We start from the raw sequence: 22,896 nt of genomic DNA on the forward strand, positions 1-22,896 counted from the left end.
GACATCTTGATCTTCTCTTCCAACTTATAGGAGCATCGTTCATATGTTCGTCCGGTTCTTCAGACCCTCTGGAGGAATCATCTCTACGCCAAACTGGAGAAATGCCTATTCGAGAAATCTAGTCTCCCGTTTCTCGGTTATATAGTCTCCCATCAAGGCCTGCAGATGGATCCTGAAAAACTGTCCGCAGTTCTGGATTGGCCTCGCCCTACTGGCCTACAGGCTATACAATGCTTTCTGGGATTTGCCAACTATTATCGTCAGTTCATTCCACATTTCTCTTTCTAGGTCGCTCCGATTGTAGCTCTCACCAGAAAGAACTCTAACCCTAAGTCATGGCCTTTTGAGGCCGAAGAGGTCTTCTCTTGCTTAAAGTCCACGTTTGCTTCTGTTCCCGTGCTTTCGAGACCTGATCTGGAGAGATCTTTTGCTTTGGAGGTTGACGCTTCATCCGTAGGAGCTGGTGCCATTCTTAACCAGAAAAATTCCAAGGGTAAAACTGTAACCTGTGGTTTATTTTCAAAAACCTTCTTGACTGCTGAGAGGAACAACGCCATCGGAGATAGAGAACTTCTTGCTATTAAACCAGCTTAGAGGAGTGGCGTCATTTGTAGGAAGTGTCTTCTCATCCAGTCAATATCTACTCGCGCCATTTTATGAAACCTTGGCGTTGGTGGGCGGGCTCTGGTGTGTCCTTCATATAAGAATACACTGACGAATGTCTCAATTTTAACATCAGTGTTGAGGGATAGCCAATGTCATTGTATACATCTACCACAGTAGTGCAACCACATTCCTGTATTGTATTATTCTTATTGTTACACATCCACGCCGTTTATTTGGTGTAGGATTCTATTGTGGCACTTGTAGTCCGCTGCAGGCATCCTCCATTGTATGCATTTTTATGCTGGGGATCGCCCCTAGCAACGGACTACAAGGGCAGGATCTGCTCCCCCAGTATAAATGCACAACGACATTTGGGGTTGAGCACCTCTAGCCATTTGAGACCATGTTTTCTGTTGTTTGTTTAAATTTTATACTTGGAGGTGTGTAAACTCCAAAATTAATGCGCCTTGAATATCTTCAAGGCAGCATTAAGGTAGCACCTGTGAGGCTATGCACCCATATTAGCCAACTCAGGTGGGGCTTGCAACTTGCCTCCCTCCTCGCATTGCATGTGTGCTCAGTCACGCTGGAGGGTATCTGGGAGGAAGTTGTGAGTCGACCGAATGCTGCCGTAATTGCCCACTGGCCCATGTTTTGCTTATCAAGCACAGGTAGGATTAGCGTAGGTCCCGCGCCATTTTGAGAAACCTTGGCGTTGTGTGCAGGCTCTGGTGTGTTCTTCATATAAGGATACACTGGCGAATGTCTCAATTTTAACATCAGTGTTGAGGGATAGCCAATGTCATTGTATACATCTACCACAGTAGTGCAACCACATTCCTGTATTGTATCGGACCACAAGAACCTCCTATACCTACAGTCTGCTCAGCGTTTGATTCCCCGCCAGGCAAGGGGGTCATTGTTCTTTTCCAGATTAAATTTTTTCATTTACTTCCGTTCAGCTAATAAGAATGTCAGAGCTGATGCTCTTTCCAGATCCTCTGACGTTGTAGGTTTGGACTCCATGCCCAGGTATATTATTCCTCCTGACCGTCTGATTTCTGCTGCCCCTGCTGATTTTCTGCAAGTACCTCATGGGAAATGCTTTGTACTAGCCAGATTGAGACACAAAGTCCTGAAATGGGGTCATTCTTTTTTATTGGCAGGTCATCCTTGCGACACTAATGGTGGCCACATCTGGAATGCGATATCTCCGAATTTGTCCATTCCTGTCTCACCTGTGCACATGACAAAACTCCTTGACAAAAGCCTGCGGGACTCTTACAGCCTTTGCCCATTCTGGAAACTCCATGGTCTCACATTGCTATGGATTTTATTACCGATATTCCACCTTCTCATGATAACATGGTCATCTGGGCCGTAGTTGATCGGTTTTCCAAAATGTCTCACTTCATCCCACTACCTGGTCTCCCATCTGCTCCTCAGCTGGCGAAACATTTCTAGCAACATATTTTCCGCCTACATGGTCTACCAGAACATATCGTCTCGGACTGCGGAGTTCAATTTGTATCTAAGTTCTGGTGTGCTCTCTGTTCTTCTTGACATCAGCCTGGACTTCTCCTCTGCCTATCACCCTCAGTCCAATGGCCAAGTGGAGAGGGTTAACCAAATTCTGGAGACTTATTTACGTAATTTTGTCTCAGCCCGTCAGGACGATTGGATTGATCTTCTTCCTTGGGCCGAATTCTCCTACAACCATAAGGGTTCTGAATCCACAAGGACTTCTCCGTTCTTTGTTGTCTATGGACATCACTTCCATCCTCCTCTACCAGTTTCTGTTTCCATTGGTGTGCCAGCTGTTGATCTTCTGGTCCGTGACTTCTCTTCCATCTGGCAACAGACTCTGCATTTTTTGTCTCAAGCCTCCTCTCGCACGAAAACCCAGGGGATAAAGTATGGTTATCCTCCAAGTACATTAGTTTAAAAATTCCCTGTTACAAGTTGGGTTGTTTCCTGGGCCCGTTCAAGGTCCTGCAAAGAATTAACCCAGTCTCATATAAACTCTGTTTGCCTTCTCTTCTTCGTATTCCAAACTCCTTCCATGTGTCACACTACGTCTACTCCCGTTTTTGGTTCCTCTGATGTGTTTCAGCCACAAAGACTGTGCGTGGTAAAAAATTCTTCTTGGTCGACTGGAAGGGATTTGGTCCTGAGGAGGGATCCTGGGAGCCTGAGGAGTACATCCTGGATCGTATTCTCCTCAAACGTTTTCTCGGCCCCAAAAGGAGGGGGAGACCAAAGGGGGGGGGGGTACTGTGACAACTTGTGCTTCGGCCACTCACTCTGGCCATGAGCACATTGTGCCCCTCTCTTCCCCAGCCAATGGGGCTGGGATTCGCATTGCGGGACGCATCCGCATGTGAATCGCAGCCAGTCACTCACCTCAGTCCTCCGCTGCTTCCTCTCAGCTCCGGCGTAATTATGGTTTGCACCTGTGACACACTTATAAGTTTCTGCACCTCCCACATACCTCTGTCAGATCTTTGTTTGCCCCAGTGCCTTAAGGAAAGTGATATACTGTGTTTCCTTGCCGTTTACCAGACCTTGTATTCTGTGACCTGACCGTCTACCTTGCCGCCTGCCTACTGACCTTCTGCTACATTCATGTTAACGCTCCAGTTCCGCATGCCCTGACCTCCTGCTATCCAGACTATGTCCTGTCTCATCCCTCCTGTGCCTCGCATCTCCTCAGCCGCCTGTGTGGTGGAGTCATGCCAGGGGTAGCGACCTGGGTGCCACCTTCCGCAGCAAGACCATCCCGCTTTGCGGAGGGCTCTAGTTAAAACCAGCGGCACCTTAGACTCCACTCCTTAGCACGGCCCGTGTCATCCGCCACACAGGTCCAGAAGGTCCAGCGGATCTACTACCTCCCGTGTTCCTGTCTACAGCGGTGAGTCTAACAACAGTCTTTTGCATTTGATCAATTTTTCCCAAAAAAAGGTCCCATCAAAACATAAATGATACTGATAAAAACTACAGATCACTGCACAAAAAATGAGCACTCATACAGCCCCATACACAGAAAAATAAAAGTGTTATGTGGGTTAGGAAAAGACCATTTTAAGCATACTTGTTTTTTAAAAGTAGTAAAATAAAACAAAACCTGCATAAATTGAGCATCATTGTGTCATATTGACCTATAGAATACAGATAACATGTCATTTTAACAGTGCACTGTGTAGAAGCAGAAAAAAAAAGGGTAACCCATAAAAAATTTTTTGTTTCTGAAAAAAAGAGTAATGTCATTACACAGTACAATTGGTCTGTCATAAAAGAAAAGCAGACCTCATATAGCCCTTTAGGTGCAATATTGAAAGACTTGGGGATATTAAAAGGCAAGGAGAAAAAAAACGCAAAAATTTAAATTGGCCTGGTCATTAAGGTCAAAACAGGCTGCATCATAAAAGGGTTACTATTGTTTGTGGTGAAGTAGCTCAAGACCAATTCTATCTCGAGGCAGAAAAATTGGTACTGAAGTGGATTTCACTACTGCATCTGTTGTAGCGGTTTAATTTATTTGCTTTCTGTCTTTTCCAAACAAGGTAGATTGGAATACTAAAAATATTTTGAATAGAAAGAATTAACAATTGAGTCATTGCCTGGCAATGACAACCTACAAATGCCCAGAAAAATGCTGCAGAAAGACAATTGTTCCGAGCTTCTGACCTAAAATACATAACTGAAACATAATATACATTTAGAAGACACTTTATACTCGCCACCCCTCCTGTACACCTGCTAATAAACTGCTAATATCTCCTCTGCAGTGGTTTCAGCATCTCAAAATGTCAAAAATGTTGGATTTTAACCTGTTGGGGACAGGTCCTGGTACTTAAGGACGAAGGGCGTATCCATACGCCCGTGGGAATTTCGGCCCCCGCCGCGCGCCGGGTGGGGACCGGGCCGGGATGACTGCTGATATCTATCAGCAGGCACCCCGTGCAAATGCCCAGGGGGGTCATTAGACCCCCCATGTCGGCGATCGGCGCAAATCGCAAGTGAATTCACACTTGCGATTTGCGCCGATTCCGGGTCATTACGGGTCTATGGTGACCCGGTGACCCGGAATAGAAGGGGGATCGCGGGTGTCTAAGACTCCCACGATCCCCCTAAAGCGATAGGAGTGAGGTGGCAGGGTTGCCACCCCTCCTATCTCTGCTATGGGTGGTCTAGACGCGATCTGGGGCAGGGGGGTTTACTTTCGTTTTCCCCGTCCTGCCCACCCACAATAGGCGGGGCAGAACGGGGAAAACGAAGAGGACCGGGCGCCGACGTCCACTTACCCCTCCGAAGGCAGCGGAGCGACGGGGATCGGCGGCGGCGACAGAGATCTGCGGCGGCGTGCGGCAGAAGAGGACGGCTCCCGGATGCGACGGAAGCCGGTGAGTAGTTGCATAGCAACATCTAGAGGGCTACAGTCTGAGACCACCATAGTGGTCTCTAGACTGTAGCCCTCCAGATGTTGCACAACTACAACTCTCAGCATGCCCAGACAGCTGTTTGCTGTGTGGGCATGCTGGAATTTGTACTTACACTGTCCCCCCCCCCCCCCCCCCCCCAATAAAAAGGAAAAACGTATTGTACAGCAGTGTTTCCAAAACGGAGCCTCCAGCGGTGGCAAAACAACAACTCCCAGCATTTCCGGACAGCCACTGACTGTCCAGGCATGCTGGGAGTTTAGCAACAGCTGGAGGCACCCTGTTTGGGAATCACTGGCGTAGAATACCCCTATGTCCACCCCTATGCAATCCCTAATTTAGTCCTCAAATGCGCATGGCGCTCTCTCACTTTTGAGCCCTGTCGTATTTCAAGGAAACAGTTTAGGGTCACATATGGGGTATCGCTGTACTCGGGAGAAATTACACTACAAATTTTGGGGGGCTTTTTCTCCTTTTACCCCTTATGAAAAGGAAAAGTTGGGGTCTACACCAGCCTGTTAGTGTAAAAAAAAAATTTTTACACTAACATGCTGGTGTTGCCCTTTACTTTTTATTTTCACAAGAGGTAAAAGGAAAAAAAGACCCCCAAAATTTGTAACGCAATTTCTCCTGAGTACGGAAATACCCCATATGTGGGCGTAAAATGCTCTGCGGGCGCACAACAAGGCTCAGGAGTGAGAGCACACCAGGTACATTTGATGCCTAAATTGGTGATTTGCACAGGGGTGGCTGATTTTACAGCGGTTCTGACATAAATGCAAAAACATAAATACCCACATGTGACCCCATTTTGGAAACTACACCCCTCATGTAATGTAATAAGGGGTACAGTGAGCATTTACGCCCCACAGGGGTCTGAAAGATTTTTGGAACAGGGGTACGTGAAAATGAAAAATTTAATTTTTTTGTTTGCACAGCCCACTGTTCCAAAGATCTGTCAAACGCCAGTGGGGTGTAAATGCTCACTGTACCCCTTATTACATTCTGTGAGGGGTGTAGTTTCCAAAATGGGGTCACATGTGGGGGGTCCACTGTTCTGGCACCACGGGGGGCTTTGTAAATGCACATGGCCCCCGACTTCCATTCCAAACAAATTATCTCTCTAAAAGCTCAATGGCGCTCCTTCTCATCTGAGCGTTGTAGTTCGCTCGCAGTGCAATTGACGTCCAAACATGGGGTATTTCCATACTCAGAAGAAATGGGGTTACAAATTTTGGGGGGCATTTTCTCCTATTACCCTTTGTAAAAAAGTAAAATTTGGGGAAAAATCAGCATTTTAGTGGAAAAATATTTTTTTTTCATTTACACATCCGACTTTAACAAAAAGTTGTCAAACACCTGTGGGGTGATAAGGCTCACCGTATCCCTTGTTACGTTCCTTGAGGGGTGTCGTTTCCATAATAGTGTGCAATGTGGTTTTTTTTGCTGTTCTGGCACCATAGGGGCTTCCTAAATGGGACATGCCCCCCAAAAACCATTTCAGAAAAACTCAATCTCCTAAATCCCATTGTTGCTCCTTCGCTTCTGAGCCCTCTAGTGCACCCGCCGAACACTTGACATACACGTATGAGGTATTTTCTTACTCGAGAGAAATTGGGTTACAAATTTTGAGAGGATTTTTTTCCTTTTACCCCTTGTAAAAATTAAAAAATTGGGTCTACATAAACATGCCAGTGTAAAAAATGAAGATTTAGAATTTTCTCCTTTACTTTGCTGCTATTCCTGTGAAACACCTAAAGGGTTAAAACGCTGACTGAATGTCATTTTGAATACTTTGAGGGGTGCAGTTTCTATAATGGGGTCATTTATCGGGTATTTCTAACCAGAAGACCCTTAAAATCCACTTCAAACCTGAACTGGTCCCTGAAAAATTCAGATTTTGAAAATTTTGCGAAAAATTGGAAAATTGTTGCTGAACTTTGAAGCCCTCTGGTGTCTTCCAAAAGTAAAAACTCATCAATTTTATGATGCAAACATAAAGTAGACATATTGTATATGTGAATCAATATATAATTTATTTGGAATATCCATATTCCTTATAAGCAGAGAGCATCAAAGTTAGAAAAATGCAAAATTTTAAAATTTTTCATGAAATTTTTGAATTTTTCACCAAGAAAGGATGCAAGTATCGCCGAAAATTTACCACTAACATAAAGTAGAATATGTCACGAAAAAACTATCTCGGAATCAAATTTATAAGTAAAAGCATTCCAGAGTTATTAATGCTTAAAGTGACAGTGGTCAGATTTGCAAAAAATGCTCCCGTCCTTAGGGTCATAATGGGCTCCGTCCCCAAGGGGTTAAACAAAACAATTGCCCAGGTTTACTATTCTCATCCCAACATTCCTCAATAAAATCCACGCTATTTAATGATATCCACATCTTCAAATACATGCAGATGATATAAAAAGTGGCTTCACTTTAGCAAAAAGAATTACTAGTGTATCAGGTCTCCCTGACCCCTTCTTAAAGGCGTACTCCAGTGAAATTTTTTTTTAAATCAGAATATGTCTGCTATGGGGATTTTCTCCTGCTCTGGACAGTTCCTGACTTGGACAGAGGTGTCAGCAGAGAGCACTGTGGTCATGACAGAAAAGAAATCACAAAATAAAAGAATTTCCTCTGTAGTATACAGCCGCTAATACGTACTGGAAGGATTAAGAAATTTTAATAGAAGTAATTTACAAATCTGTTTAACTTTCTGGCTCCAGTTGATAAAAAAAAAAAAAAAAAGTTTTCCACTGGAGTACCCCTTTAAGAATACATAAAGGGTCTGAAAACTTTTCCAATGCACTGTATGTCCATGGGGCTTGCTGTAAAGAATATCTCTTTGTACTAATGTACAACAAATAAATAAAAAATTACTCGGAAAATAAAAAACAGAATAGAAAAAAGAACAGGCTTTAGTATCTGGCTCTAATCGATTTAATCAGTCTTTAGGGGAAGTGATATAACGGTCAACAAATGTGCTCTAATTATTCATAAAACAGTGTTTTAAAGATAGGTTGTTTTTAAGCACAGCATTAGAAATTCCCAGTACTGGGTTGATGTAGCTCCAACGGTAGGAAAACACTGAGCAGAGTAAACCATTTTCCATTACACTGAGCTGCAAGTAGGAGGTTACCATAACTACACGGTCTTGTTTGCTCTGACAGATAGGTCCATGTCATTGGGATAACAAGCTAGTTAATCACCTCAATGTAAGGCATCTACAGCAACTGCTAGAAGACACTTCTTTCTCATAGGTATTCTAACGCCAACTCCGTAATACACAGACACAAGCCTTAATTCATGTATTGTTACACAGGAAATATATTATTCTATATTCACAGGAAGCAACCTCTTCCTAACTATACTGCACATCAAAATTCTGTGTGGTTGTTGGGCTGAACATAATTCATCGGAGGATATGTGTTAGAATAAAAATATAATAATTCATTGGAGGATATGTGTTAAAATAAAAATACAATAAATCATTGGAGCACATGTATTAGAATAAAAATATAATAATTAATTCTGTCTAATTAAATGACAGGCGTTTAAGGGGCAACTTTAATCAACTTTAATCTGTGACATGCTGTTGACTGTCTGGGGTCTTACATAACTAATTCTTGAATAAACCTCTCCGTCATGTGAAAATGACAGAATACACATTTACTAATATGCTTTGATTAAAACAATGAATAAATAAATAAATACTGCGATAGATGTGGCAGTAATCCAACCGTGATTTAGTGACACTATTCTTTGGTGATGCTATATTGCTGCTCCATCTGACCAAAAAGAAGCATAAATATTTTTTTCAGTCCATCTGGGGACAACAGAAAGTAGGTGGAGCTTTTCATAGGCAGAGACATGTCTTTTGCAGAGTTCTGCAGTATCGTTCTAAAATAATAATTTTTTTATCACCAATATTACTGTACATTTAAGGTTGTCTTTTTACTAGGGAGAAACTAAAACAGGTTATGATCAGGTTTATGGATCAGTCATAATCTTTTTGGATCCACTTATAATGGTTCTGCCAGGCTTCCATTCGGTTCTTCAAATTTTTTCTTACTGGATAGAATAGCACAGTATGTAAGACTGGTGTGAACAACCCCTATATTTTAATATAATTATGTAACAAGTTGCACTAGTTTAACAAACCAATTTTGACAGACTAAACAGATTATGACTTATCATAATGCTTCTGTTGTATTAGTCAGTGTGAACGGAGCCTTAGTTTATAGGGATATTCCAGAAATCAAAAACAGGCCTTTTTTTTTTTTAAAGACGTCTTGCTGTTTGTCTCCATTTTGGGTGTGGTTCTGCAGCTCAGTTCCATTGAAGTGAATGGAGCCAAGTTGTAATACCACACCCAAAGTGGAGACAAGGGGGGGTGCTGTGTTTGAAAGAAAAATGCCTGTTTTTTTCTTCCTGGAATACCCCTTTAACTACGTATACTTTAAAGTGGTATTCCACACATTTTATCTTATTTTACATTTGGCTCAGGGTGCTGTAAAAAGAAACTATACTAACTAGCCCTGATCCCCCGAAGCTGCAGTCCCAACAGCTCCCAGTCCCTGCTTCTCTCTGCTGCATTCTGTTTCCTATGATGTGTTGTTGTTGCTGCAGAAAATGTCCACTCAGTTAATCACTGGTGAGGTGGGTCACTGCTACAGACAATGACTGGCTGAGCAGGGAGTTCCTACAAGGACAGCACATCGTAGGAACCAGCTTGGACCGTGAGCTGTTGAAACGGCAGCAGGGGGAGATTGGGGCAAATGGGAATGGTTTATTTTTTATTTTTTACGGTACCGAGAGTCAATCAGAAAAATGTTTGTGCCACTATAATACCCTCTTAAAAAAGGGATCTGTATGCAGATACTGGTTTATGCAAGAATATGCATAGGGCATGCAAGAGGCTTTCTACAATTAGGTCATGTGAGTATTGGCTTGTTACTATGGCTATGACATGGAATAATAAATTTAATTCAAAGAAGATACAGCCTTTCAATAATATAATGATAAAGGCTCTTATTTTAGAATACAGAGATATATGGAAATGTGATTTCACCTGGATTGCTCTGCATAAGCATCAGCAGGTAAAGCACACTATGGAGGCGGCAATCATGTAATACCACCACAAGACAACCTGCATGACAAAAATTAGCATGCTCCCCTGTACTGCAGCTGTTACGAATGACACTATCAATAGTCAGTCTCATAACTTTTACAGCACACTGCATAATTAGCAAACCCCTGTAACGAATCCACAGCATATTTAAAGCTGCAATTCTGCCGAAGACCGCTGCTACAAGCACACACACAGGGATCTTCGCGACTGTAGCAACCGGCGTGCGCATGCACAATTTTCTCAGAGACATTGCGGCCACTCATCTGCTCCCTAAGCTAGGCAGAGAGTGGTCGCGATGTCTGAGAGTAAACTGCCCATGCAGTTTACTACAGTAGCACAGATCCCTGTGTGTGTGCTTGTAGAAGCAGATTGCTGCTACGAGCGGACACACGGTCACAGGCAGGGGGCTCACTCTAGGGTCGGTCATCAGCAGATCCACAACGTAAAATATGCTGCAGATCCCTTACGTGTGACCCTACCGTAAAGGAATTTTCCTGGTCTTTAATACTAATGACCTATTCTTAGTATAAACCATTAATGCTGCATCAGACTGGTAGTGTACAGCTAATTGAAGTTGTACAGATAAGAATACTGTAAGCAGTTACCCTGTTAATGTAAAATACACAGCAAGGCTTTCTACTCATTCCTTAAAGTGCTCCAATTCAAAGAATCAAAATCCATCTGTTCATTATTCACATTAAATAAGGATGTGAACTTTTTTTCTCCAATTTTAGTGTTAGCCTTTTTTCCCTCCTATATTAAGTACCATTTTGTGTGTGTGTGTGTGGGGGGGGGGGGGGGGTTCATGGTGATTAGACCTTTGTTGTGTAAGAAGAGATGCAGGTACACAATGTACTGTGCTGCTAAAAGCATTGTCTGAGTCATATTAATTAGGATATGAAAGACGGATTAGCAAGTAGAAAAGATCATAGAGAGAACACAATACACAGCACTGTCATTTCTAACTCAGGAATCTTTCCTTTTATGAAGTGTATATGACTCTTACAAAGGACGGCATAATATGAATTGCACCCCTCTGATGTACATAGCATAGTGACTCTAAATGGAAAACCCTCTAATGACTGGACCAATAATACAAACAGTCAACTGTAATAGCAACACTGCAAAGAATGGGCTGCTGGTTGGTTAAAAGACAGTTCTACTAAGATGTCACAAGCCTATAACAGATCAAAGCCAGAGTAATATTTTATCTTGAGGGAACAGATAACTGAGTCATTTATGGCAACCTCCTAAAGTTCAAGAAATTGAAAATTTCAAGAAATTCGTTGGCTGATTGTCAAGATTATGCATGCTTAAAATTCATCATTCATGAAAGTGAATGGCTGTCAGTACAATAAAGTGATGTTCTGGTGGCTTTTACCGTCAATTATTGTCCCAAAAGACTGTCCTAAAAAGGCTCTCTAAACATGCTTGACTTATACATATACTGATTGCATTGGGCAGTCATCTGCCTACCTAAAGAAGCCCTAAAAATGACACCACTTTATAGTGAATGACAAAGTGCAAACTGGTCTCTATGGCTCTCTCATTGGGGTGAAACTAATACTTATAGTATGCTGTGAGTGCTGCGAGGTTGGATACAACTGCAATACCATAAAAAGTTTAACATCCAATTAAAATACAGGATTTGCTTCGCAAATTGCTAGTTGTCCATACAGCCAACTAGAGATAAGCTAATAAAGAGGACCTATGGTTAACCCCAAAACAGGAGATCAGTAAATAGCTTAAGAGGCCCTGATCACACACCTTTTTACAGTTTCTTAATGCACCCTTTTGTTTCCAAGATATGTGGGTTTATAGGAGGAAAATCAGGAAATCAATCAGATGGGTGTGAATTTAATTTTAATAAAGGGAGTGAATATCAGGTGATTATAGGGCGGGATTATACAGTCAGGGGGTTATAGGGGGTTACAGTAAGTAATTTACAGTTTAAAGTCATATATATATATATATATATATATATATATATATATATATATTTATGTACTGTATTTGATAAACTGCAAGGATATCGATACTATGAGATAGCTAAAGCAGAACTGACAGGATCGGTTTTCTTCTATATAACTCTCCACTCAGATTCATGTGTGGTTACCACAACCCTTTATTCCAAATGTCGCTAGAAACAGAAGTAAATATGTAACATATAACTGACATAATACATATGTTATAGAAGCTTCATTCAGTTATGTGAATGGTTTATGAGCTGTTCATGGTGCTGAAATATCGAAAGCCTTCCATCAGTTCCAGCATTCTTCTATTATGCTTTAAGTAATACATGTAATACATTTAGAACAAATACATTAAGACAATGAAATATGTTACTTGGTGGAAACAGAATGTGGACTACATGTATTCATTGAAAACACTAATTATAGACATTTACTACATGAAATGGAATATGGGTAGATACAATAGATAGTGGAATAAGTAAGCAGCTCTAATCGTGTCATGTGGACAATGTATTAGGAAAACAGTTGGGCATAGAAAGGTGGGTGATGGTGTAAGACATGGTCCAGGAATCTCATAAAGGAATTATTACAGTTACAGCAGCAGGAGTTATATGTCATTTTTGGAGATTAATGAAACAGAAGCTCAATATAGCTTTGTAGGTTAGAATAAGAATACCCTGTTAGTTAGTAATGTATGATAAGGAACATAATAATAAAATTTCCAAGTGTTCACCTTATCTCATTTTCTCTGTGAGTCTTGTATTGCTTTAAATAATGTCATCCAGTCTTCATCTTTCAATGAGATTACATCCCTTTCCCTAATTCTCACAGGGGTTTGGAAGTGAATAGGACTGGGATGCACCACCCATGAAGATGGAAGCAGATATAGAAGAGGACTTCTAAACCTGGGATAAGTTGGGGCAACATATACTTGAACTTGAACTAGGTGATAGAAGGCAGTGATCATAAGTGTAAAGCTACAAGCTAAGTGCATGGCTAGTAAAGGGAGTTTGTTGATCAATTTGGCTTTAAAGTGTCCTTGTCATTAGAGAAAAACATTTAACATGTCTAGGATATACCATATATACTCGAGTATAAGCCGACCCGAATATAAGCCGAGGCCCCTAATTTCACCCCAAAAACCCAGGAAAAGTTATTGACTCGACTATAAGCCTAGGGTGGGAAATACATCATCCCCCCTGTCATCATCCAGACCCCCGTCATTAACACTCCCGCCATTATCACCCTGTCGTCATCCCCCCCTTCATCATCACCTCCTGTCATCATCCCCCCCTTCATCATCACCGCCTGTCATCATCCCACCCCCCCTCCTTCATCATCACTGCCTGTCATCATCCCACACACCCCCTTCATCCTCCCCTTGTCATCATCCCACACCCCCCTTCATCATCACCTTGTCATCATCCCACCCCCCCTTCATCATCACCACATGTCATCAGCCCACCCCCCCTTCATCATCACCACATGTCATCAGCCCCCCCCTCATCATCACCACATGTCATCAGCCCCCCCTTCATCATCACCACCACATGTCATCAGCCCACCCCCCCCTCATTATTACCACATGTCATCAGCCCACCCCCCCTTCATCATCACCACATGTCATCAGCCCACCCCCCCTTCATAATCACCGCTTGTCATCATCCCACCCCCCCCTTCATCATCACCACATATCATCAGCCCACCCCCCCTTCATCATCACATGTCATCAGCCCCCCCCCCTCATCATCACCACATGCCATCAGCCCCCCCTTCATCATCACCACCACATGTCATCAGCCCACCCCCCCTCATCATCACCACATGTCATCAGCCCACCCCCCCTTCATCATCACCACATGTCATCAGCCCACCCCCCCTTCATCATCACCGCTTGTCATCATCCCACCCACCCCTTCATCATCACCACATGTCATCAGCCCACCCCCCCTTCATAATCACCGCTTGTCATCATCCAACCCCCCCCTTCATCATCACCACATATCATCAGCCCACCCCCCCTTCATCATCACCACATGTCATCAGCCCCCCCCCTCATCATCACCACATGCCATCAGCCCCCCCTTCATCATCACCACCACATGTCATCAGCCCACCCCCCCTCATCATCACCACATGTCATCAGCCCACCCCCCCTTCATCATCACCACATGTCATCAGCCCACCCCCCCTTCATCATCACCGCTTGTCATCATCCCACCCACCCCTTCATCATCACCACATGTCATCAGCCCACCCCCCCCCTTCATCATCACCGCTTGTCAATGTCCGATTTAACAGTGGTCTTCAACCTGCGGACCTGCGGACCCCATCGGCTGCCTGGACTTGCTGGGAGTTGTAGTTTTGAAACATCTGGAGGTCCGCAGGTTGAAGACCACTACGGTCTTCCACATCATCCAGCCCCCCCCCCCCCACCCCCGTTAGTTTTGTACTCACCTCCGCTCGGCGGGACGTTAGGGTGCGCTGGTCCGGGCCATCTGTGCTGCAGGGACCGTCCGGTGGGGAGGGATGGTCGTTCCGGGCTGTCCATCTTCACCGGGGGGGGCCTCTCCTCTGCGCTTCGGGCCCGGAATAGAGACGTTGCCTTGACAACGACGCACAAGGACGCTGCTCAAGAACGTCCCTGTGCGTCGTCGTCAAGGCAACGTGACTATTCTGGGGCCGGGCCCGAAGCGTGGAGAAGAGCCCCCCCCCCACCGGGTGAAGATGGACAGCCCGGAACAACCATCCCTCCCCACCGAACGGTCCCTGCAGCACAGATGGCACGGACCAGCGCACCCCAACGTCCCGCCGAGAGGAGGTGAGTACAAAACTAAAGGGGGTGAGAGGGTGGGGGGGCTGGATGATGTCGAAGGCTGCAGTGGTCTTCAACCTGCGGACCTCCAGATGTTTCAAAACTACAACTCCCAGCAAGCCCAGACAGGCGATGGCTGCCCGGGCTTGCTGGGAGTTGTAGTTTTGAAACATCTGGAGGTCTGCAGGTTGAAGACCACTGAGGGCGGAGAGTTCACTCGAGTATAAGCCGAGGGGGGTGTTTTCAGCACAAAAAATCGTGCTGAAAAACTTGGCTTATACTCGAGTATATACGGTACGTCTAAAGTTTTGATTGTTTGGGGTCTAAGTGTTTAGATCCCCACCGTTTTTAAAATGAATCAGGAAAAGCATGCGGTTTAACGCTACGTCCCCAAGCACGCTGCAAGCTCCCGTCTGCAGGAGATAAAGATCCCGTCGGTAAGAAATAAAATTCTATGGAGCTCACGAGCCAAGGAGTCTGCCTACTTCTCCAGACTCATATTAGATATTGTTGGGGGCCTGAACACTTAATCAATGACCGGTCAAAATGTCTTCAGAAGTTTTTTTTTAATGACAGGGACACTTTAAGATATGATCAGATATTATAGGGGTAAAAAAACTGCTTTATTTCCTATAGAAATACACAAAATTACTTATTAACACAGTGAAATATAGCAATAGAATAAAAAAAATCTACTTTTTGCCATACTGCCTATGACAGAGGTTAGATACCGTGTAAAATAGCAGTTGTACCAAGTAAAATAGCAGTTGATTAGGAAGCTAAGTATTAACAATGAAATGTTGACACCCAAGCTGCAGTAACAATTCTTACCGCATAGAGCAATTATGTGACTGCTATCTTCATGTACAAATTTCCTGGTTACAGCCTCTTCCATTATCTGCTTCACCTGCAAACACAAAACACAGATCATACATGAGACTACAATGTAAAAAAATTTTTCCACAAGCATCACAAATACATAAAATAATATCTGCAATAGAACAATCTCAGCCTTTTTCACCTACCAGAGACAGAAATGGAAAAACACACTACTAATATAACTTATTAGTAGTGACCCCCCCCCGACCTACGATGGCCCGACATACGATCATTTCAACATACGATGGCCTCTCAGAGGCCATCGCATGTTGAAGGCAGCATCAACATACGATGCTTTTGTATGTCGGGGCCATCGCATAAACGGCTATCCGGCAGCGCAGACTGCTTCAGCTGCCACCGGATAGCCATTTACGGTGCCCTGTGTGGTCCGCTGACGATCACTTACCTGTCCTCGGGGCTCCGGCACGTCCTCTTCGGGATCCCCTGCATCGTCGGCGCTCTCCATCGTCGTCATCACGTCGCTGCGCACACCGTCCCGTCATCCAATAGGAGCGGCATGCGTAGCGACGTGATGGTGGCGACGGAGAGCGAGGATGCCGGGTAAGCAGAGGCCTTACCAGAGCGTCGGGGACACCACGGGGACGCGGCAATGAAAGGCGACATCCAGGGCAGCGGTGACGAGCGGTGACGGTCCGGAGCAGCAGGGACACGTGAGTACAACCTCCAATAGCAGTGTTCTTCAACCTGTGGACCTCCAGATGTTGCAAAACTACAACTCCCAGCATGCCCGGACAGCCGTTGGCTGTCCGGGCATGATGGGTGTTGTAGTTTTGCAACATCTGGAGGTCCGCAGGTTGTAGATCACTGTCCTATACTTTACATTGCACGGATCCCTCGACATACGATGGTTTCAACAAACGATGGTCCATTTGGAACGGATTACCATCGTATGTTGAGGGACCACTGTATATGGACAGTAATATGGTCTGGAGATAAACTTTAGGACACACATTCTGACCTCCATGATGGTACGTAAACACAGTCATGTTCCTTTAAAATCAATTAAGAATGTAAATAAACTACATCCAATATATTTTTTTTTTATAAATATCTCCAAAAATGAGTATTTGTTGTTTGTTTTGTATTTATTTAAAGTTATGGTGTAACCAGAGTTGCAGAGTTGAGCATAATAGTGCGTCAGAGCGAAAGAAACACATATAACATATATAGCTCTTCGGCTGCTTCTGTATACGATAGAGGTTTAGAAGCCATAATTTCAACAGCTCTGTGTAATGAACAATGTAATGGACTATAGCTTCACAATAGGTAAATTATGTTACAGATGTTACTACTAATCAATGACTACAGGGACCTGACATATTCTTTAGATCCAAAAATAACAGTAAATTCAATATAAAGTATAATTACATTATCCGATATGCTGTTCAGCATAATTACACCAGTCACCACTATTACATCAAAAGTGAAATGGGGAACCCTGAAGCCCATATGGATACAGTATCTTTTCGCTTCATATACTGGATTTTAAAGGCTGATCTTTTTTTATTGTTGATTTGTTTCTTGAATGCACAATAAAGCAACAAAAATAGTCCTTATAAAATTTTTCTACTATTTAGCTTCTACTTAGAGACAATAAGATAAGTCTTTTCTTTATAGTGTTTCTCTGTTGATTCTGGTTTTAGCTAAAATACTAACCATAATACTACATATGAATGCAGTCTTGGGTTGGGTTACCCAGTTGCATGAATGAGTGACAGATCATGCCTTTGTTCCACCTGTAGCATACAACTGATGCCTGTTCAGATATTCAGGTATTTTTTTCAGTCGCTATCAGTTACCAGCATTGGACATCACTTCGATGTTAGATACCACTGTCAATAGCAACTGGTTCTATGTGGGTTTCAATCGGCACCCCTGCAACACAATCACAGGGTGACAATTGGTTGTCATGTCAGCTAAGGGCCTTTTGAAGGCCTTCATGGATGCCAAGTTATATTTCGTTTTACAAAGTGGTCAAGTAGAGGTCGGCACTGCAATGAACGTTGGTGCCCGTGGACCAGAGAGAAATCCAAATATATAGAAAAGAAGGTCCCGGCACTCTGAGATTCTTGCTTAATCTTTATCTTTATTTATGCATCAAACAGCATAGCATACATCACAGTACGCGTTACGGCTCAAGAGCCTTTATCAACTGTGTACAATTATCAGTTAGGACGCATCTTTTATACATCCTCCGACTCACAGAAAAAGAAAAACGTAAACACAGTAGAAAAAAATTAAATATGATGAATATCGTTAACCCATGTATGACATGCAATACCCTTGTCAATTTAACAGTTGTGACAGCTTGTAATTGCGGTTCAGGCCACGCGGTTCCAGGGTCCCCAAAAGATGAATCCAGAATGCTTCTGTCACGATTCGGCTGGCAGGAGGTGGATCCTCTGTGCCAGAGAGGGATTGGCGTGGACCGTGCTAGTGGACCGGTTCTAAGCTGCTACTGGTTTTCACCAGAGCCCGCCGCAAAGCGGGATGGTCTTGCAGCGGCGGTAGCAACCAGGTCGTATCCACTAGCAACGGCTCAACCTCTCTGACTGCTGAAGATAGGCGCGGTACAAGGGAGTAGACAAGAGCAAGGTCGGACGTAGCAGAAGGTCGGGGCAGGCAGCAAGGATCGTAGTCAGGGGCAACGGCAGGAGGTCTGGAACACAGGCTAGGAACACACTGGGAAACGCTCTCACTGGCACGATGGCAACAAGATCCGGCGAGGGAGTGCAGGGGAAGTGAGGTATACATAGGGAGTGCACAGGTGAACACACTAATTAGAACAACTGCGCCAATCAGTGGCGCAGTGGCCCTTTAAATCGCAGAGACCCGGCGCGCGCGCGCCCTAGGGAGCGGGGCCGCGCGCGCCGGGACAGGACCGACGGAGAGCGAGTCAGGTACGGGAGCCGGGGTGCGCATCGCGAGCGGGCGCCACCCGCATCGCGAATCGCATCCCAGCTGGAGGCGGTATCACAGCGCACCCGGTCAGTGGATCTGACCGGGGCGCTGCAGTAGCGAGGATGTGGCGAGCGCTCCGGGGAGGAGCGGGGACCCGGAGCGCTCGGCGTAACAGTACCCCCCCCCCCCTTGGGTCTCCCCCTCTTCTTGGAGCCTGAGAACCTGAGGACCAGACTTTTGTCTAGGATGTTGTCCTCAGGTTCCCAGGATCTCTCTTCAGGACCACAGCCCTCCCAATCGACCCAAAAAATGTTTTTCCCTCTGACCGTCTTGGAGGCCAGTATCTCCTTTACGGAGAAGATGTCAGAGGAACCGGAAACAGGAGTGGGAGAAACAAGTTTGGGAGAGAAACGGTTGATGATGAGTGGTTTAAGGAGAGAGACATGAAAGGCATTGGGAATACGAAGAGAAGGAGGAAGAAGAAGTTTGTAAGAGACAGGATTAATTTGGCACAAGATTTTGAAAGGACCCAGATAGCGTGGTCCCAGTTTGTAACTGGGGACACGGAAGCAGACATATTTAGCGGAGAGCCATACCTTGTCTCCGGGAGCAAAAATGGGGGAAGCTCTTCTTTTCTTATCGGCAAACTTTTTCATGCGAGATGAAGCCTGTAAAAGAGAATTTTGGGTCTCTTTCCATATGGTGGAAAGATCACGAGTCACTTCATCCACAGCGGGCAAACCAGAGGGCAAGGGAGTAGGGAGGGGGGGAAGAGGGTGACGGCCGTACACCACGAAAAATGGGGATTTAGCAGAAGATTCAGAGACTCTGAAGTTGTACGAGAATTCGGCCCATGGTAGAAGATCTGCCCAGTCATCCTGGCGGGAGGAAACAAAATGCCGTAAATAGTCACCCAGGACCTGGTTAATTCTTTCTACTTGCCCATTGGATTGAGGATGATAAGCAGAAGAGAAGTTTAATTTAATCTTGAGTTGTTTACAGAGAGCCCTCCAGAATTTTGACACGAATTGGACGCCTCTATCCGAGACGATCTGCGTGGGCAAACCGTGAAGACGAAAAATGTGTACAAAAAATTGTTTTGCCAACTGAGGCGCTGAAGGAAGACCAGGAAGAGGAATAAAATGTGCCATCTTGGAAAATCGATCAACGACCACCCAAACAACAGTGTTGCCACGGGATGGGGGTAAGTCTGTAATAAAGTCCATACCAATCAGAGACCAAGGCTGTTCGGGGACAGGCAGAGGATGAAGGAGACCAGCAGGCTTCTGGCGAGGAGTCTTATCCCGGGCACAGACAGTACAGGCCCGCACAAAATCAACAACATCCGTCTCCAGAGTCGGCCACCAATAGAAACGAGAGATGAGTTGCAAGGACTTTTTGATGCCCGCATGGCCTGCGAGATGGGAGGAGTGACCCCATTTGAGAATCCCGAGACGTTGGCGTGGAGAAACGAAGGTCTTCCCTGGAGGAGTTTGCCTGATGGAGACTGGAGAAGTGGAGATCAGACAGTCAGGGGGAATGATGTGTTGCGGAGAGACCTCTACTTCCGAGGCATCCGAGGAACGAGAGAGAGCATCGGCCCTAATGTTCTTGTCGGCAGGGCGAAAATGAATTTCAAAGTTAAAACGGGCAAAGAACAACGACCACCTGGCCTGGCGAGGATTCAGCCGTTGGGCAGACTGGAGATAGGAGAGATTCTTGTGATCGGTGTAAATGATAACTGGAAATTTTGATCCCTCCAGCAGATGCCTCCATTCCTCAAGTGCCAATTTAATGGCCAGTAGTTCTCGATCCCCGATGGAGTAGTTCCTCTCCGCCGGAGAGAAGGTCCTAGAAAAAAACCCACAAGTAACAGCATGCCCAGAAGAATTTTTTTGTAGAAGGACCGCTCCAGCTCCCACTGAGGAGGCATCAACCTCCAATAGGAAGGGTTTAGATGGGTCAGGTCTGGAGAGCACGGGAGCAGAAGAAAAGGCAGACTTGAGCCGTTTAAATGCGTCTTCCGCTTGGGGAGACCAGGACTTAGGATTGGCATTCTTCTTGGTTAAAGCCACGATAGGAGCCACAATAGTGGAAAAATGTGGAATGAATTGTCTGTAATAATTGGCGAACCCCAAAAAACGTTGGATAGCACGGAGTCCGGAGGGGCGTGGCCAATCTAAGACGGCAGAGAGTTTATCTGGGTCCATTTGTAGTCCCTGGCCAGAGACCAAGTATCCTAGGAAAGGAAGAGATTGACATTCAAACAGACATTTCTCCATTTTGGCATAAAGTTGATTGTCTCGAAGTCTCTGAAGAACCATGCGGACATGCTGGCGATGTTCTTCTAAGTTGGCAGAAAAAATCAGAATATCGTCCAGATACACAACAACACAGGAATATAAGAGATCACGAAAAATTTCATTAACAAAGTCTTGGAAGACGGCAGGGGCGTTGCACAGGCCAAAGGGCATGACCAGATACTCAAAGTGTCCATCTCTGGTGTTAAATGCAGTTTTCCATTCGTCCCCCTCCCTGATGTGGATGAGATTATATGCACCCCTTAAGTCCAGTTTGGTAAAGATGTGGGCACCTTGAAGGCGATCAAAGAGTTCAGAGATAAGAGGTAGGGGGTAGCGGTTCTTTACCGTGATTTTATTAAGTCCGCGGTAATCAATGCAAGGACGTAGGGAGCCATCTTTTTTGGACACAAAGAAAAATCCAGCTCCGGCAGGAGAGGAGGATTTGCGGATAAACCCCTTTTTTAAATTTTCCTGGATGTATTCAGACATAGCAAGAGTCTCTGGGGCGGACAGAGGATAAATTCTGCCCCGGGGTGGAGTAGTGCCCGGGAGGAGGTCAATAGGACAGTCAAAAGGCCTGTGAGGGGGTAAAGTCTCAGCTTGCTTTTTGCAAAATATGTCAGCATAGTCCATATAAGCCTTAGGGAGACCGGTTACAGGGGGAACCACAGGGTCACGGCAGGGAGTACTGGGAACCGGTTTAAGACAGTCCTTGAAACAAGAAGTACCCCAGCTCTTGATCTCTCCTGTGGACCAATCAAGGGTTGGGGAATGGCGTTGAAGCCACGGTAGTCCAAGGAGAATTTCGGAAGTGCAATTGGAGAGGACCAAAAACTCAATTTTTTCGTGATGAGGTCCGATGCACATTAGGAGGGGTTCCGTGCGGTAACGCACGGCACAGTCCAATCTTTCATTGTTAACACAATTGATGTAGAGGGGTCTGGCGAGACTGGTCACTGGGATGTTGAACCTGTTGATGAGAGAGGCCAAAATAAAATTTCCTGCAGATCCGGAATCCAAGAAGGCCTTAGTAGAGAAGGAGAAGGTAGAGGCAGATATCCGCACAGGCACAGTAAGGCGTAGAGAAGCAGAGTTGACATCAAGAACTGTCTCACCTTTGTGCGGAGTCAGCGTACGTCTTTCCAGGCGGGGAGGACGGATAGGACAATCCTTCAGGAAGTGTTCGGTACCGGCACAGTACAGGCAAAGATTCTCCATGCGGCGTCGTGTCCTCTCTTGAGGTGTCAAGCGAGACCGGTCAACTTGCATAGCCTCCACGGCGGAAGGCACAGGAACGGATTGCAGAGGACCAGAGGAGAGAGGAGCCGGGGAGAAAAAACGCCTCGTGCGAACAAAGTCCATATCCTGGCGGAGCTCCTGACGCCTTTCGGAAAAACGCATGTTAATGCGAGTGGCTAGATGAATGAGTTCATGCAGGTTAGCAGGAATTTCTCGTGCGGCCAGAACATCTTTAATGTTGCTGGATAGGCCTTTTTTAAAGGTCGCGCAGAGGGCCTCATTATTCCAGGATAATTCGGAAGCAAGAGTACGGAATTGTATGGCGTACTCGCCAACGGAAGAATTACCCTGGACCAGGTTCAGCAGGGCAGTCTCAGCAGAAGAGGCTCGGGCAGGTTCCTCAAAGACACTTCGAATTTCCGAGAAGAAGGAGTGTACAGAGGCAGTGACGGGGTCATTGCGGTCCCAGAGCGGTGTGGCCCATGACAGAGCTTTCCCAGACAGAAGGCTGACTACGAAAGCCACCTTAGAGCTTTCAGTAGGAAACTGGTCCGACATCATCTCCAAGTGCAGGGAACATTGT

The 22,896-nt window shown here is 45.1% G+C and overlaps 1 protein-coding gene across 6 annotated transcripts in view; it reads right to left on the reverse strand.

The window, feature by feature from the left end:
* SGSM2 (small G protein signaling modulator 2) overlaps positions 1–22,896 on the reverse strand; it is a 469,837-nt gene that overhangs the window by 248,082 nt on the left and 198,859 nt on the right. For all 6 annotated transcript variants that reach the window (XM_056558465.1, XM_056558464.1, XM_056558463.1 and 3 more), the window contains exon 2: positions 15,802–15,877. In XM_056558465.1, the coding sequence (XP_056414440.1) occupies positions 15,802–15,877 (76 nt within the window). The remainder of the gene's footprint in view (positions 1–15,801; positions 15,878–22,896) is intronic.

The sequence above is a fragment of the Hyla sarda genome, chromosome 2 (genome assembly GCF_029499605.1).
Source record: "Hyla sarda isolate aHylSar1 chromosome 2, aHylSar1.hap1, whole genome shotgun sequence".
Taxonomy (NCBI): Eukaryota; Metazoa; Chordata; class Amphibia; order Anura; family Hylidae; genus Hyla; species Hyla sarda.